Source organism: Heteronotia binoei, chromosome 5 (assembly GCF_032191835.1).
Source record: "Heteronotia binoei isolate CCM8104 ecotype False Entrance Well chromosome 5, APGP_CSIRO_Hbin_v1, whole genome shotgun sequence".
Classification (NCBI taxonomy): Eukaryota; Metazoa; Chordata; class Lepidosauria; order Squamata; family Gekkonidae; genus Heteronotia; species Heteronotia binoei.
In genome coordinates, this window is record NC_083227.1 from 127,066,400 (window position 1) to 127,082,479 (window position 16,080).

Here is a 16,080-nt window from a genome sequence, read left to right on the forward strand (position 1 = left end):
TGCATTCTCAGTAGGAAGCCACAGTTCAAATATTGCTGAAAGAGGATTAATTTAAAGGCAGATGAGGTTGTCCACAGGACAATGTTGTTGCTGTTTTTTAAAATGAGTTTGAACATAGACAGAGCGGCTACTTTTGTTCCTGAATCTGTCTGTTCTTGTGGTCTGGTAAACACTTGAATAAGAGGGGTAAGGTTTACTGCAGGACAAAGGACAATGTTGTTTGTCTGTAATCAAGCATTGTCATAATGTATACTGTTCAGATACTTTTTAAAAATTCAGATCTTCATATAATAATGCAGGGGTGGCCAACGGTAGCTCTCCAGATGTTTTTTGCCTACAACTCCCACCAGCCCCGGCCAGCATGGCCAATGGCTGGGGCTGATGAGAGTTGTAGGCAAAAAACATCTGGAGAGCTACCGTTGGCCACCCCTGCAATAATGAATGTTCACTGTGATTATATTTACATACACATGGAAGATAAAAATTGCAGGTTAACTGTATTGGTCCAAATCCTTCACTAGGTACAGTGCAAGTTGCACAAAATAGTGAGCAAGCTTTTCAGTTCAACAAAACCCCTCTTTGTGCTGTGGATTAAGCAAAAAGAAAGGTGGGACAGAGGCAGGTTGATGGGCATAGTGAAAAGTACAGTTAAAGTGAAATTCTTGGAATGATAACACAGTAATCCCCAATATGGCACCCATCAGGAGCTGTCTTGGTGCCCATTTATTTCTTCATCGTCATCTCTTTCTCAAAGCAAAGATCTTGGCTTTCTCCACCTCGTTGGAATAGGAAGTGGTTCAGAAAAATCCTTGAGGTTCTTAGTGTCTACTCACTCAGTAACAGGTTACTCTATCATAGGAAGATGCTTAGTTTGCAACCTCCAAGCATTTTATGGTTGGCCACTATGCCATTGGCAGCCACACTGTAGTTGCCCCCCATAACAGTTGGTGCTCAATGCTTTTTTTTTGCCATCATATTGCAGCCAGCTTGTGGTAACTGCTCATGGGGTCTTCAAGGCAACAGACATTCAGAGGTGGTTTGCCATTGCCTGCCTCTACATCGTGACCCTGGTATTCCTTGATGGTCTCCCATCCAAATACGAACCAGGGCCAAGCTTTGCCCAGATGTTGAGGACTGGAAAGATAAAATGCAAGAATATGCTGTTATGACAAAATTTGACAAATTATATAAATATAAATGAATTTGAGGACAACTGGAAAGTTTTTTATGCTTATTATTAATTCTTGTTAATATAGTTATATATTAAATAATTATATAAGCATCAATTAGTATATGGAAAATTCTTATTTTTTTCCCACAGTATCACAAACTGTTATTCTAAAACTACATACAAAATTAATATGAAATTTATCTATATGACTTTCTTTATCACTTTTTAGATAGTGAATAATGAAAATACACTATGTGAAAATAGTAGCATACTATGTGCAAAGTGTCGTTTCGTTTATGTCATGTATTCCCTTATTAATTATTGTCCTGGATATTTATAAAAAGTGCCCTTTGTATGTTTCTTTATTTTTTCTCTTACCCCCTTTTTCTTATTCTGTATTTCTATAAAAAGCCAAAAATAAAATTTAAAACCCCCCACAAATACTAGCCAGGGATGATCCTGCTTAGCCCCAATATCTGATGAGATCCAACTAGCCTGGGCAGTGTCCACCACCCATCCTCAAAACTCCAAAAGGCTCAACAAGAATAGGAATCTCTGCTTTAATATCTCAGACAAAATAAAATATTGAAGTTGCCCTGACATGACAGGAGAAACTAGTTCAGTAAGCAAACCAAAAGCCTTGTGCTTTAAGACTAAAAATAGGGGCACAATCTTCATAAAACAAGATTGGATTAATGAACCATTGCCTCTGCAAAAAACCAGCCAACCAACCAAAACTGACTCTTCCCTTTCCATATACGTGTATGTGTGTAAACAATTGGAAACAATTTAAAAGGGATGTGAAACTGGTTAGCTGCCATGCTTCTCAGCAGGTTAATTCTGGGAATCCCTAAGGGAGTAAGAGCACCACAAGATAAAAACTAACAGATAATTTAAAAAAGATTAGACCCAACATTCACTGAAGTGTGCGGGAGACAATGCCCGATATATCCAGGCAATCTGACTTGTGGTCGTGGTGACAAGGAAAAAGCTTTTTCAACTGTTAATATTGTGATTGATTAGAACCCACATTCCAAGTATTTTCAAAGAAATTTGGTTGGGATGGATGCTTCTCAAAACCATGTTTCCCAGCCTTTTGAGGAATCTGTTCCACTTGACCTGACTGCCCCTTGGGACTAGCAGGAAACTACTCGTCTAGAAAGACTTGAGGAAGTTTTCTTCTTGTTTTAATTGCAGTTAGGATTTAACAGTTTTTTCCTCACTACCCTTGGCTTATGAACTCTACAAAATGTTCAGTGTAATCTTTTAGATATTTTCCACTTTTCATTTTATGACAATTAGCTACCTCTATGTTTTCTCTTTCTTAGTTTCCCCAACGAAATACATTCTGGTCTTCTAGAAGTCATTTCCCCTTCTCCACATTTTTATCCAGATTTTTCACGTCTCCGAGAATCTTTTGGTGACCCCAAGGAGAGAGTCAGGTAATATTTGAGGAGATGGCTGGCTTATGTATTATACCATTCTAAGCATTTTGCTTTTGGGGTGAACTTTAAATTTGCATAGAAGGAAACAAAAGTTTGTGAGAAAAATTAATATTTTTGGCTTTTTGTGGTTTAAATAATAAGCCTGTATTTCTTTGTCTCTTCAAAAATATATATATTCTACTTGAGAAAGCCATTCACAGTTTAAAGAAATATTTATTTAATATGATGCTTCTCTTGAAATGATTGAGACTGTGTCGAACAATATACATAAACATAGAATAAAATATTCTAAGGAGGTTCTTTCCTGCTCTATTTCTGTTGTAATAAATGTACACCTTAATCCATAGATACTTGCTCAGGGGCCATGTATGGCTCTTAGACATGCTACCTGTGGCTCTTCACTGGTGTGATTCCCTTCTTATGTTCCAGGAAAGTGACCAAGGTCATTGCCCAGTAGGGCTTGTGGTTGGCAGTTAGTTTCTACCTTGAAACAGCTGCTGCCAGAGGGGCAAGAGTATGGGTAGGCTGTGAGCCTCTCTGAGCTGTGGGCCTCATTCCAGGGACAGAAGTAAAAGGCTTGTCCTTTACCAATCCCCCACCTCTCTCTGTAGCCTCTGGGTTCTCATCTCAGCCAGAGAGCAAACTGACTGCAGAGAAGAGAGAAACAGAACCTCCACAGCAGCCACCCCCAAAAATAACAAGGTGACTAGTTTTTTGTTTTGTGGGAGTGTGCTTTCCATTTTCCACAGTCAGCTTGTACTCCTGCGGGCACCTTGGCAATCTCACTCTCTCACCAACCTTCTGTACCTCATATTGAGAAGGCAGAAGGCAAGACCTTTCCCTCAGTCCAGATACACAGGGGCTCACTAATGTCTAGCTGTGGTGGGGAGAGACAATCCTGCCTGGGCAGAAATATTCCAGTAATTTAAAAAGGTATACTTACATGCAGTGTTAATAGTTATTTTTTAAATTATTCTATGTGCATGCTTTGGTGGGATGGTGCAAAGGCAATGCAGTGTTCATATGGCGTGTGTTCTTTTGGTTGCTGGCATTTGTGAGTGTGCCTCTCTCTGAGATGGAAAGTGAGCAGCACTGCCTTAAACTCACCTAGCTGGCATAAGGAACATGTATACCAGTGACCCCCCCCCCCCCCGTATGGTGCCCATGAGTGCTGTGGCAGTTGCCAATGTGTTTGTTGGTGCCCATTTACTTCTTCTTCATAGTATTTCTTCCCAAAAGGAAAAGATGCAACCCAGGCTTTCCTCCAGTGGAATTGGAGGTACTTCAAAAGAGACCATCTATTTGGAAACAGTTGTCACTAGATCTTCCTAATATTTTGAGGAACTTTTCAACATTTTGGATACAGAATCCATTATGGCCTTTTTGTGATTGGTTCCCTTCCCCTGCAATCATTTTGTTGTGGTACCTACTACCTGTTCTGAAAATTCCATAAATGTTCACAGGTTCAATAAAGTTAGGGGAAGAACATAAGAGCCCTGCTGGATTAGACCAGTAGTTCCATCTAGTCCAGCATCCTGTCTCACACAGTGGCCAACTAGTTCTTCTGGACAGCCAACAACAGGGCATCTGATCTATATACTGTGGATGTCTCTACAATGTAATTTATGTGGTTTCAGAATTCGAATATTCTAAATTCTGAATGTTCTTTGGAACTTGTGTTTTTACTCCAAATAAAGTTCCCATTGACTAATGTCAATGTAGCGTCTTTCAGCCTTGCATTTAGCTGTAGTTTTTCTTTTATAGGTGGAGGACAAAACAGAACCTAGATTACTGCTTTTTAATGATGTATGCACAATCCAAAGGCATTTACTATGTACAGGTATGTTTAACATTGGCCAAAGTATGCATTTAATATACTACTGTTGCTCCAAATATGGACTATTATGTATAGATCTTTAAATGAAACACAAGGACCAAAACCTATGATGTAAAAATGGAAATGGCAGCATTTGGTTGTGAGCATTCTCTTAGTTCCTTTATTTTCATAGAGATCATATGGGACTATTGTAGGAAGGCTCAGTATTTGATTCAATCTTTTTGAGGTTAGACTTCTTTTTGAGGTTCCTTTGGGATTCTTGCTTCTGTTACCACATGCAAATTGCCTGGATTTAGCTGGGGAAAGAAAGGATTATATTAACCTTCTGGAGGCTGTTGCAAGTTTTTTTTTCCAATTTAAATTTTTATTAAATTTTTATATATACATAAAAGAAGAAAAAAAAACAAAATGTATATCATTTTGACTTACAGAGTAGTCTTGTATGATCTTATATTTATATCACAGATTCATTAAAAATAAATCAGTTTTTCATATAAAGAATTATTTGATATATACTCAAGAGACTGTTGCAAGTTGGTTTGCTCAGAAATCAAGTGTACCAGCTTTGATGCTTTGTAGTTTTAACACAGAGGCAGGAACTCTGGAATCGGTATATTGTTGCTTATTGCCATGTTGTATGTGTCATCTTTTGTAATTAACAGGATCCATTTACAATTATTACCGATATAAAGTGGCTGGACAAATAGCTGCCCTGTTTTATTATTTAAATTTTAATAATATGTTCTGCTGGTAATTTACCTTGACTAATTTATTATTTTACTTTATTAAAAAGATCAAGAAGCTGCTGAAAGTGGCGACTTTTGTTTTCCATAATAAAGTATTTTCCTTTGTTCAGGAGCATCTTCCTTCTTCCCTACTAATTGCATATTTGAAGTTAGTGTTCTTGTTCAGTAGTGTATGCGTTCTGTTCTGAAGCACTGATGTCTCCTTTGTTTGTTTTGTAGCTGGAAGATGATATTGTAGCCAAACCAAACTATCTCAGCACAATGAAGAACTTTGCTCTGCAGCAGCCCTCTGAAGAATGGATGATCCTGGAGTTCTCTCAGCTTGGGTTTATCGGTAAGAGATCCCCTTCCTCACAAGTAGTCATCCTTAGATTTGTCTTGCTTACAGGGACATTCTGGTCAACAGGGCTTTTTTGTAGGAAAAGCCCAGCAGGAACTCATTTGCATATTAGGTCACACCCCCTGGTGCCAAGCCAGTGGGAGCTGTTTTCTTGTGCATTCCTACTTTTAAAAAGCCCTGCTGGTCAAATATATGGTGCTAAAACACATGGCAACAATAGCTTGATGGGGCAAGAAATGAAAAAAAATTTCCAATAATTTATCCTTTTGACACAAAAATAAAAGATAAATTATTGTTGGTTTGTTTATTTTTTTGCCCAATTCAGAACATGCACAATTCAGTCCTAACTAACGCAAACAGAAAGGGTTCCCAGAAATAAATATTTTCTTAGTAGCCCCTTGAGTGCCCCAAACAGCCTCTGGGGTATATTGGGATAAAGCTCCTGAAAAGTAAAGTATGCTTTGAGGGAACTACAGAAATAAAAGAAAATTGGGTGATACAATCCCTCCCCCCTATTACACGAGCAGAAAATGCTTGGCTCCAAAGCTGGCTTTACTTGACTCTGCTCACAGAAAAAAGAGGGAGGGTTTGTCTTGATTTCTTCCTTCTCATTGCTACCCTTCATTTGGTGCCACATGCTATGTTATTGGGAGGATCCCCAACTCTCAAAAGAGGCTTTTGGAGGCATGCAGGAGGCAGCTGAAGGAAGAAGAAGGTAGGAAAGTTCAATTTTTGCTAATGCAAGTTAGGATCCAACTAATATAGCATACAGCAGTGCAAGCCGTCTTTGCCTTTTATGTGACATAAATGATTAATTGATGTAGCTTGTTAAACAGGTCAAGCATCTTGAGAGGCTCTTATTACAGTTTTGAGAGCAGTACATAGTTCTTGTACATACTTGTCCATGGAGATGGAAAACATAGGTACTTAACTACTGTAATGCTTCAGTGATTATAGTTGAATTTTAAAAAGCCCCAAAAACTCTTTCTACCACTCCGTTGCCCAGCAATGTTAGATAGGATCTGGGAGATGAACAGTGGATCTGACCCAGGCAATAACCATGTAGAAATGTTTCATGAGCAACATTGTGCATTCTTTTTTTGGGAGTGGTGGTGGTTCATTTATTATTATTATCATTCATTTATTAAATTTTTGACCACCCTTCCCAAAGATTGGGCTCAGGGTGGTTCGCAACAAATTACATTTCACATACAATCAAACCATGTTAAATTACATTAAAAACATTTTACGATTCTCTAAAAACAGGATGGCATCAAATCAAGGTGCTGCTGCTATCTTGCAGGAAGTGAGAGCGGAAGTGGGAGTGCCAGATGTAAACCATAGCTGCCCTCAATCAAATACCTGGCAGGGCATCTCTACCTTGCATGCCCTGCAGAACAGTAGTAATTCCCGCAGGGCCCGGATAGAAATTGGCAGCGAGTTCCACCAGGTTGGGACCAGGGCAGAAAGGGCCCTGGCGCAAGTCAAGGACAGCTGGATCTGTCTAGGGCTGGGGACCACCAGCAGATGTTGGTCACTAGAGCACAAGGCCCTCTTGGGAGTATACCAAGAGAGTCAGTCCCAGTGGGTCACTGGTTGTTAAGGGGCTTTTGAAATTAGCCTGTCAAATATGGCTGCTGCAGTGCCTGTATTCTATTTTGGTTCTGGATTCTGAATTCCCATGACTTATAAAATTATACAATTTTATCAAGGATCATTTTCTGATCATTTCCCTTGTTTGTTTCAAAAGTTGTGGAAGTTGGATCAGTGCCAGATTAGTTTGTGTCTGGGCATATGTGCTCCATAACTGTAAAGCTATTTCCTCTGGGAAATGGCATGTGTTCCTGCTGCAAAATGTTGTTCTGGCTCCAAGGCTGCTATCTCAAGTACAGTGTAGCTTTTGGGCTTCCTGGATCTGGAGCAGGTGTAGGGACTGCAATAGCGTGTGGGTGTTCTAGCAGTGTGCTGTTCAATGCATTAGAAGAGAGTAAGGAAGATATTTCTTTGCTGTTTATCCAATATATAATTCCTTAGGTGCATTTGTGAATTGTATGATTCCGTTTATCTTTTTTCCATTTAAATATTGTTTCAGGGAAGATGTTTAAGTCACTGGATCTCAGTCTGATTGTCGAATTTATACTCATGTTCTATAAGGACAAGCCCATTGATTGGCTGCTTGATCACATTCTTTGGGTGAAAGTCTGCAACCCAGAGAAAGATGCAGTAAGTCAATTTCTTATTACAATAAATGATCTCATTCCATTGTAATGAATATGCATCTTTTCATAATAGCTACTGGAAATATACTAAGTTCCACAAGGGCATTTGAAATGGTCAAAATTTTGTTCTGAGTAAGTCCACAGTACTTAAACTTTTTTTTTAAATTAATAGTGAGTATAGGAGCAGCCATGTTGGATCAGACCAATGGTCCACTCAGTCTTACATCTTAGGTCTCATATTGGCCTAGCAGATGCCCCAGAATGGTTCCAAAGAGGTCATGTTGCTCAAAGTCTCTTCAGCCCTGTTCAGACGCACAGTATAATCAGATGTCGCTGCTGTTTCCTTCCGGATTTAAAGTGGCTGAGCAGACAGCAACATCTGCCTCCCAGTATTAGCTCGTGGTAGCCCCCCCTCCCCCCCCCAATCCTTCTCGGAACCAGATTATTTTGTTACCTGTTCCTTTGCAATGTTTTTTGAGTTCTCCAGTTTCACCTCATAGTTTTCTCTGTCTGGATAGTTCTGCTGCGATATTAACCAACTTCTGGATGTCTGAAAGCTGTCCCAGAGCAAAAGGAGCCTCAGACATCCGGTTTACGGTCACCATTTTTTTTTTACTACTTAGCGATATGCGTATAACCGCATAACCACATAATGTTTTAACCTGTGTTCATAGTGCGCACATGTGCATAGTGCGAACATGCACATAATAGTGGAAGAAAAAAAGAACTGCATGGTGCCGTCGTGTGGACGGCAGAAGACGGTTTCACCGTGGAGTGATTTGAATTGCATTATGGCAGTCTGATCAATAATATCCGGAACAAAGGTATTCGGAACAGAACCGGATCAGTTTAACACAGACTCAATACGTTGTGTGAACAGGGCCTTCCTGTTATTGGCCCCTAGTGCTGACATTCAGAGGGCCACTGCCTCTGAACATACTAATAGCCTCTAATGGACCTATACCAATTTGAGCTGTTTTTAGGGATCCCATTTCAGTGAATGCCAGCATCCCTCCCTGGATGTTGCTTGGTTGGAGGGAATGTAATTCTATGATGCCTGAAAGCCATTAGTGGTCACTGGACTCTGGCTTGCATGTGGGTTGCTACTAGTGTTCCCTCTAAGCTGAGTTAGTGTGAGCTAGCTCACAGATTTTTAGCCTCCATCTCACACATTTTGTCTTAGCTCAGGAAGGATGACCCCAGAGCACAATAATTTATGCAGTAGCTCACAACTTTAACACCGGTAGTTCACAACTTTAACGCCAGTAGCTCACAACTTTAATACCAGTAGCTCACAAAGTAGAATTTTTGCTCACAAGACTCTGCAGCTTAGAGGGAACAACTTGCTACCCATAACAACAGAAATCCTAACACTATTGAGATGACAGTTGGTTTGCATTGCACTGAGGCACTCAAAATGGCTCCCCCCCCCCCCAAAAAAGAGCATAAGGAGATATAATAGTAATTCCAAGGAGACATAGAGGGTGGTAGCAGCCTAGTTAAATCTTTTATATCTTTGTTTTACTTTTTAAAAAAAAATTGTAAAAAATAGTATTTTCTGCCCAGGGTCAGGTGCTATTGTAGGCTTCCCAGCAGCCACTGGCAGCAGCACCTTTTATCAAAAATACCATCTTTACTTTGCCTGAGCATATGCTCTTGGGAGAGGGTGGCGGTTGCCACAGCAAGCAAGGCATTTTTGCCCAGAAGCAGTTCTATGGTGTCAGGTGGGTAGCCATGTTGGTTGGAAGTAGACTAGCTAAATTCGAGTCCAGCAGCACCTTAGAGACTTAACAAGATTCTTGGGGCTTTATGAAGAGGGCTCAATGCTGTGTTGGGGGATGGTTGATTGGGAGATGATGACACATCAGGGCTGGAGATTTGGGACATGGTCCAGGGATAAACATAAGCTGAAAGTGCTTTGCTCTGCAGCCCCCTGTATTGGCTGCTGGAAGTAAGAAGGCAAGCAGAGTGGAGCTTGATATTGGGAGTGTAATGTGGGAATCAGCCCAAACTAAGAGTCAACCTACATGTGACAGTGGGGATGCTGGAAAATGGTAATGGTAGCCCTTGGATTTCTCCTGTGCAGTTGTCTCAATTAAAATTACCCCTGCAGAGGTGCACTTTGTCCCACAAGGGAAGATATCCCACAGAAACAGCTCAGGAAGGAGGGATCTATATTTCAGAAAGGTGAAAGGATTTCAGTCTTCCTTCCCTGATCTAAATTGCCCCCTGTAGCAGCTATTCACTTTGAAAACTGTGGACTTTAGTCCTAGGAATTTTTTTGTCAGTTCCCCACTTTCTTCTCATGATGTCCTTTGAGGATCTCCTGTCCAATTCAGAGTCATATCAAGGGTGTTTTGGCCTGCAGCAAAGGAGAAGGCAAGACAGGCATGTTTTAGAGACAGAAATCCCTTCTGCCCGTGGAAATATGGGTGGATTTGAGACAGAGATCTTGTTTAATTGCACCTTCAGTGTGGAATGTGCTGCAGCCACCTCTTTCACTGGTGCAGAAGGTCAAGGGACCAGCATAGACTGAGCAATAAAATGCGCTTTCATGTAGACACAGTATTCTCTCTCTGTCCCAAATGCTGTCTTTCAGTTCTTCTGGAACTGTGGGTTACCTGTGCCTCAGGTGTGGCAGTTGGTCTGCCCTACAGAAGAAAAGGCATACACTCTCCTTCTGATCTAGGCAAGGTCAGGATTTGCCTTGTGCATTATTCTATGCTGAGATTATAAGGCCCTGCTGGTGCTTTTCTTATGTATAAAGCCTCGGAAGTGGTGCATAGTTTCAGCATCACTGTGCATCCAGGCTAACTTGTGTGTCCTGCTCTACTGTCCATCCACCTTCCCAGTAACATTTTCTAGGGGATCCTGAAATGATTAAGCACTGCCTGTTTCAAACTATAACCTAGTTGCAGCATGGATTTCTGGCTCTCTTTCCCACTGTTCGCAGACTTCACTCTGCACAACAAACAGGGCCTTTCCCCTTGTAAATCCTGCTGTGTAGAATTGAATTGGGAACATGTCGGATTGGTCTCCTTGACTGAAAGTTTGCTCAGCCTGAGCTTTGCCTGCTCTGGATATTGGCTGTCATTCTTGTCTGGAAACTAACTTTGGATTTCACCTTTCTGTAGTTGCTTTCATGATTGCATGACTTAAAAAAAAAAAACCCAAGAGGGAAAATGGTACTGCATTTGACAGCAAGGTGAGCTGTTTGCTAGCAGCTGAGAAGCTGAGGTGAGCTGTTTGCTAGCAGCATGCCATGAATGGATCTAGGTTTTTAATTTTCTAAAGTGATGAGAGCTGGATTAAGGGGATTAATTTAGAACAGGGCTGCAGGGAGTCGGTGGGCAATCCTCAGTGCTGCAGGCCGTGCACAGCCATGAGGCAGGGCTGTTGTGAAGGGCCATTCTGTGCCTCTGTTGGGAGTAGGACAGCAGAAAATTGTTCACAAAATACTTAAGTTCTCTGTTGAAAAGGTAGACTTGAATTTTGTGGTTGTTTTTCTGTTTTCATTTACTCAAGGAACCTCTTTCTGCCTAAGAAGAACTCTTTAGTGAAAGATTCACTTACCTTGGCACCAAAAACATGTATCCAGCATGCCGTTCCTTGAGAAGAGGGAACAGCAAAGTTAGGAGAAGTATTGGAGAAATGTAGAGTAAAGGGGAAGATTTTTAAAAGGCTTTTGAAAGAGTGACCCACTTAGTGGATGGTGTTTCTGGCACATTTCACTTGCCCTTTGATGCTCTGCTACTAAGTTTGCACAAGCTCTTAAATGTTTAGCTTTTCTCCTAATCAATGCTAACATTCTGCTTTTACTCACCCTATTGTATTTGCATTTGGCATCATACAAGGAAGTGGGGAAATGGACTGTATTAAGATATGACTATGCAGTAACTGACAGTGTTAAGTAGAAAGGTTTAGATTTTGCTATGGAATTTAGAAAGTTGCATGAAGAAAGTAAATTGGTATGAGGTTCAAGGGCCACACTGTCCTCTGTTTCATTTTTTAAAATTACTTTTAGAAGTGAAAAGTATCTTCAATAATGAAGTATATGGAATAGGAAGGAGGAGCAATGTGGGTCCTTTCTAGATCAGTCTTCTGGCCAATGCTTTTGCATGGTTAAAGCAACCAGACAACTGAAGTGCAGACAGTATGAAACAAACTGCTGACTGGACCCAGGGCTGGAGGGGGTGTTGCAGAGGAGGGTACTTGCCCCGGGCGCCACCGGAGGGGGGCCCCAAAATTGGGTATGGAGTCCATTCTATTCTATGGGCCCATAAGGGGGTGCCATTTTTAAATTTTGACACACACACCCCCTCCTCAAAAAACATTTAGATCTGGTCCTGACTGGACCTCCCTTTCTGTAAGGAAGCCACAAGAAGATTACATGAAAATCTGTGTACCCCTTCCTTTGAGTGACATATTTGGTTCGCATTGTTAGTAATGCATTTTATTGCCTTTGTGCTCTTTTCTAGCTGTCCAATGTGTGCCATGCACCTGAACACATTCATATTTAGGTTACAGAGAACCTGCTTTTCTAATTCTCCAGATCACAGCTGTGGGACAGAAATGTTCAAAAAGTGCAGCAAATGGGCTGATCAAACATTTTCTTATAGTGCAAACAAAGCATTAACATAGAAGTCTGTCTTTCAGTTTTGGTCAGGAGGAGATGAAACAGTGGGGCTAAATGAGAACAGAGTTAAATAAAGTCAATAAAACTGTGTTTTTGAATGTGAAGGGAAAAGTAGGGAGGAACATCTCAATTTATTTTGACAGCTGTTTTATTAATCTGATACTAATGATGCATTCCTGACGGCCTACACCATCCAGAAAGTCACACTCCCTGTGTCCTTCCTCCTTCCCACATCCTGATCCACAGATTGCTGGAGGTCAGCAAAGCATTCCTCTTGAGGCTTCATATTCAGAACCAGGAGCATAACAGTTGCTGAAACTAATGCTGGACAGCCTGACCCTCAACCAGGGACCAGTGTATTTTAATACTATCTCTTCCACGTATTATATTTTTGTATGAGTGAAACGCTTTTCAAGACAAGGTTTTATTCACTCAAAATCTATAGTATGCAGATTTCAATCTACAGCCTTAAAAACTAAATTCCTGTATACACTGAAAAGTAACACAATATTTTCACAGGTATCATTGTTTAAATGTAATTAACTTTGTCTACAATTAATATGTTGTAGTGTATACAATAATAATATACTGTTTAATAGTTCAGTGTTAAAACGTTTAACTTCATATCTGTATTATGACTGATTCTGTCAAAATAACACTTTTTTTTGTTTGCTACAAAATTTGTGTTTTTAGCTTTGATCATTGTCTCACAAATGGAAAAAATTAAGATACATGAACTATGATTGCATAGGGTTCAGGAGCCTGCATTTCATTCTCAGGTATCGGGCATATCCCTATTGTAGCTTATATAAAACTTCACAGCGCAGTCCTTGTTAGTGATGTAAATGCTTGTAGAATAGTCCATTTTTGCATCTTCAGGTATTGGCTTATTAGTCTCAAGTTACAGAAATTTAATACAAATGCTGGCACAACACATCAAGTGTTGACTGCAGCGAGTGATATGAGAGTCCCTTTGGATTACAGAAATGTCATCACTAATAACTATTGCTAATAATTGCTCTGGTGCTTTGCTGAATAAAGGTATCCAGCAGCTTTTGTTCATAACAATGACAGTGTTACAACTACAGTTGAGAAATCAGTGTGTTTGCTGATAAGCCCCACTGAAAATGGTTAGCCACCTTTTTTTTGCCATTTCAGGCTTCCTCCTCCTAAACCAGAAGAAGAAATCTTGAGTTCATTTTCTGTTTTTTTGCTGTTTCAGAAACATTGTGATAGACAGAAAGCAAATCTGAGGATACGCTTCAAACCCTCACTGTTCCAACATGTGGGAACTCACTCCTCCCTGGCCGGCAAAATACAGAAGCTAAAAGTGAGTATTTGATGTCATACATCTGGAAACTCAAAATGTGTATAAAGTAGAGGACAGAATGAAAAGATTTATTATGTCTTTCATAGGTTTATTAGTGAAAGTTTCTGTGAAGTTCTGTAAAGGGGGTGGGGGCAGGATGAAGAATTCTAGTCCTTTCCCCTCTCTCACAGTGGTTGCATTCCCATGAATACTTTCCTGGGAGTAAAAAGGTAAAGGTAGTCCCCTGTGTAAGCGCCAGTCGTTTTCGACTCCGGGGTGACGTTGCTTTCACAACGTTTTCACAGCAGACTTTTTTATGAGGTGGTTTGCCATTGCCTTCCCCAGTCATTTATACTTCCCCCCCCAGCAAGCTGGGTACTCATTTTACTGACCTCGGAAGGATGGAAGGCTGATTCAACCTGGAGCCGGCTACCTGAATCCAGCTTCTGCTGGGATCGAACTCAGGTCGTGAGCAGAGACCTCCAACTGCAGTACTGCAGCTTTACCACTCTGTGCCACAGGGCTCTTTTCCTGGGAGTAAGCCCTTTCAAATAAATGGGACTTACTTCTGTGTAGACCTGCTTCGCATCACTCCCAGTGTCTCCCATTCTTTTGCTGAAGGCAGCACCTCAGGTGGATGAATACTTTATCCCATAGAGCTCAGTGCAAGCCACTAAGAACCAATCATCTGCATAAATCGTACCCCGGAAAATGTTTGTTGACCGCAGGCATGGCAGAATTTGAAGCACTGGCTTTTATAGATAAATGCTTGTCATTATTGTGAGCCCTGTGTGTTCATGAGTGCTCTGTGTGCACGTGTGTGCACATACACATAAATTAGGGAGGGTTTGAAAAGGCCCTTGAAGCAGAGTGAGGCAGTTCCTCTCTGTATAAACTGTGCACAGATACCTGTTTGCCTTTCCCAAGCAGGAAAGCAATGGCTTTGGCTCTGACACGCATGAATTTATACATGATAAATGTTGCTTTATTAAACTTCCTCTCTCCCTGCATGTGTATGAGGGTGTGTTTTCCCCCTTCTCTGCTACATGAAAGTTCTACCCATAAGCAAGATTTTTGTTAGGTCTATGAAAAAGAACCTTTGCTTAATTTTTTGCAAATTAAACCTAATTTATGTGAATCAGAATCAGATTGGTTTGGTGCCTGCAGAAGGGAACAAAGACTAACTCAATTCAAATGCCCCTTCTTCCTTATTCCACCAGTACCTTTTTCATCAGGAAACAGGAGATTGTCATAATGGGCTCTGGGGCGCTGTAGGGGGGTCTGGAGTTGATCTGTCTTTTTCTGGTGGAAGGAGTGCTGGAGTACACCTGCAATAATTCTGCTCTGGTGAAACTAACAGGAATATGAACAAGTCATGCTTTGCTTTCTCCTGCAGAGCCCTGATTGAGAGCAGAAAGCTAATGGATTATCAGCTAAGAGTGATGGTCAGAAAATGCTCCTAGTCCTCATGAAGAAGGAATAAAAGCAGAGACCAATAAATTTTGGCTTTGTCTTGCACTATATGAAATGTGTATTATGCCATTGTTTCTAGTTTGGTGTCTTTACGGCTTATCCTGTTAGCTTTCAATTAAAGCTCCTTTGAAAGAAATAGTCCTCTATATTGAACAGATAAAAAAGTGGGCTGCGCAGAATAACTCTAGTATGACATGATACTGGAGCATATTTTTTTTTACTAGGTGGCATTTATCTCTTGCTACATGCTCTTTTGTTGCAAATATCCATTCCATTGGGTCCCTTTCAGGCTACTGAGTTGTTCAGATACTCGCAGCTTGCTCTGAGGAGCACAGATCTTGTGGGCACAGAATACAAAAAAGTGTGTATATCAAGATGGATAGCACTGATTTAAAACTGAATTTTGTAGGAATATGTATTATATTATTTAATGTCTGTTTACAATTGACAAATCTTCGTTTTGTCCATCTGGGATAAAGAAGGAGTGGAAGGACTGCCTTTGATAAACAGTAGTGAGTAGGGATGGGCACAAACCTTTTCACAAACATGGCTGGTTCATGGTTTGTGAGGCGAGGGTTCATGAGATCATATCTCCTATGAACTGCTATAAACAGCCGTGTTTTTCACGGAAGTTCTTGAGGTTCATAACGCCAGTTTGTGAGCCAGACTTGCTGGCTCCAGTGTATTACTTGTCAAAGTGACAGGGGGCGGGGGCAGACTTCTGCATCCCTGGAAACAACTATAGTGGCCTTCCAAAACTTGACAGTTAGCTCTGTCTGCCAACAAGAGAGCTCCCCAGCTCACACACAGCTCTTTTTACTTGTCTGCAGGTAGTTAGGGTCAGAGAGAGTTAATTGTCTGAGGCAGAGAGGGAAGGAGTACGATGAACAGTGTTGGTGCTTCA

The 16,080-nt window shown here is 40.8% G+C and overlaps 1 protein-coding gene across 2 annotated transcripts in view; it reads left to right on the forward strand.

The window, feature by feature from the left end:
* The window catches only part of MGAT4B (alpha-1,3-mannosyl-glycoprotein 4-beta-N-acetylglucosaminyltransferase B), a 166,113-nt gene that overhangs the window by 114,240 nt on the left and 35,793 nt on the right, over nucleotides 1–16,080 (forward strand). For both annotated transcript variants that reach the window (XM_060240343.1, XM_060240342.1), the window contains exons 6-10: nucleotides 2,500–2,613; nucleotides 4,381–4,456; nucleotides 5,419–5,533; nucleotides 7,632–7,762; nucleotides 13,617–13,724. In XM_060240343.1, coding sequence (XP_060096326.1) covers nucleotides 2,500–2,613; nucleotides 4,381–4,456; nucleotides 5,419–5,533; nucleotides 7,632–7,762; nucleotides 13,617–13,724 — 544 coding nt within the window. The remainder of the gene's footprint in view (nucleotides 1–2,499; nucleotides 2,614–4,380; nucleotides 4,457–5,418; nucleotides 5,534–7,631; nucleotides 7,763–13,616; nucleotides 13,725–16,080) is intronic.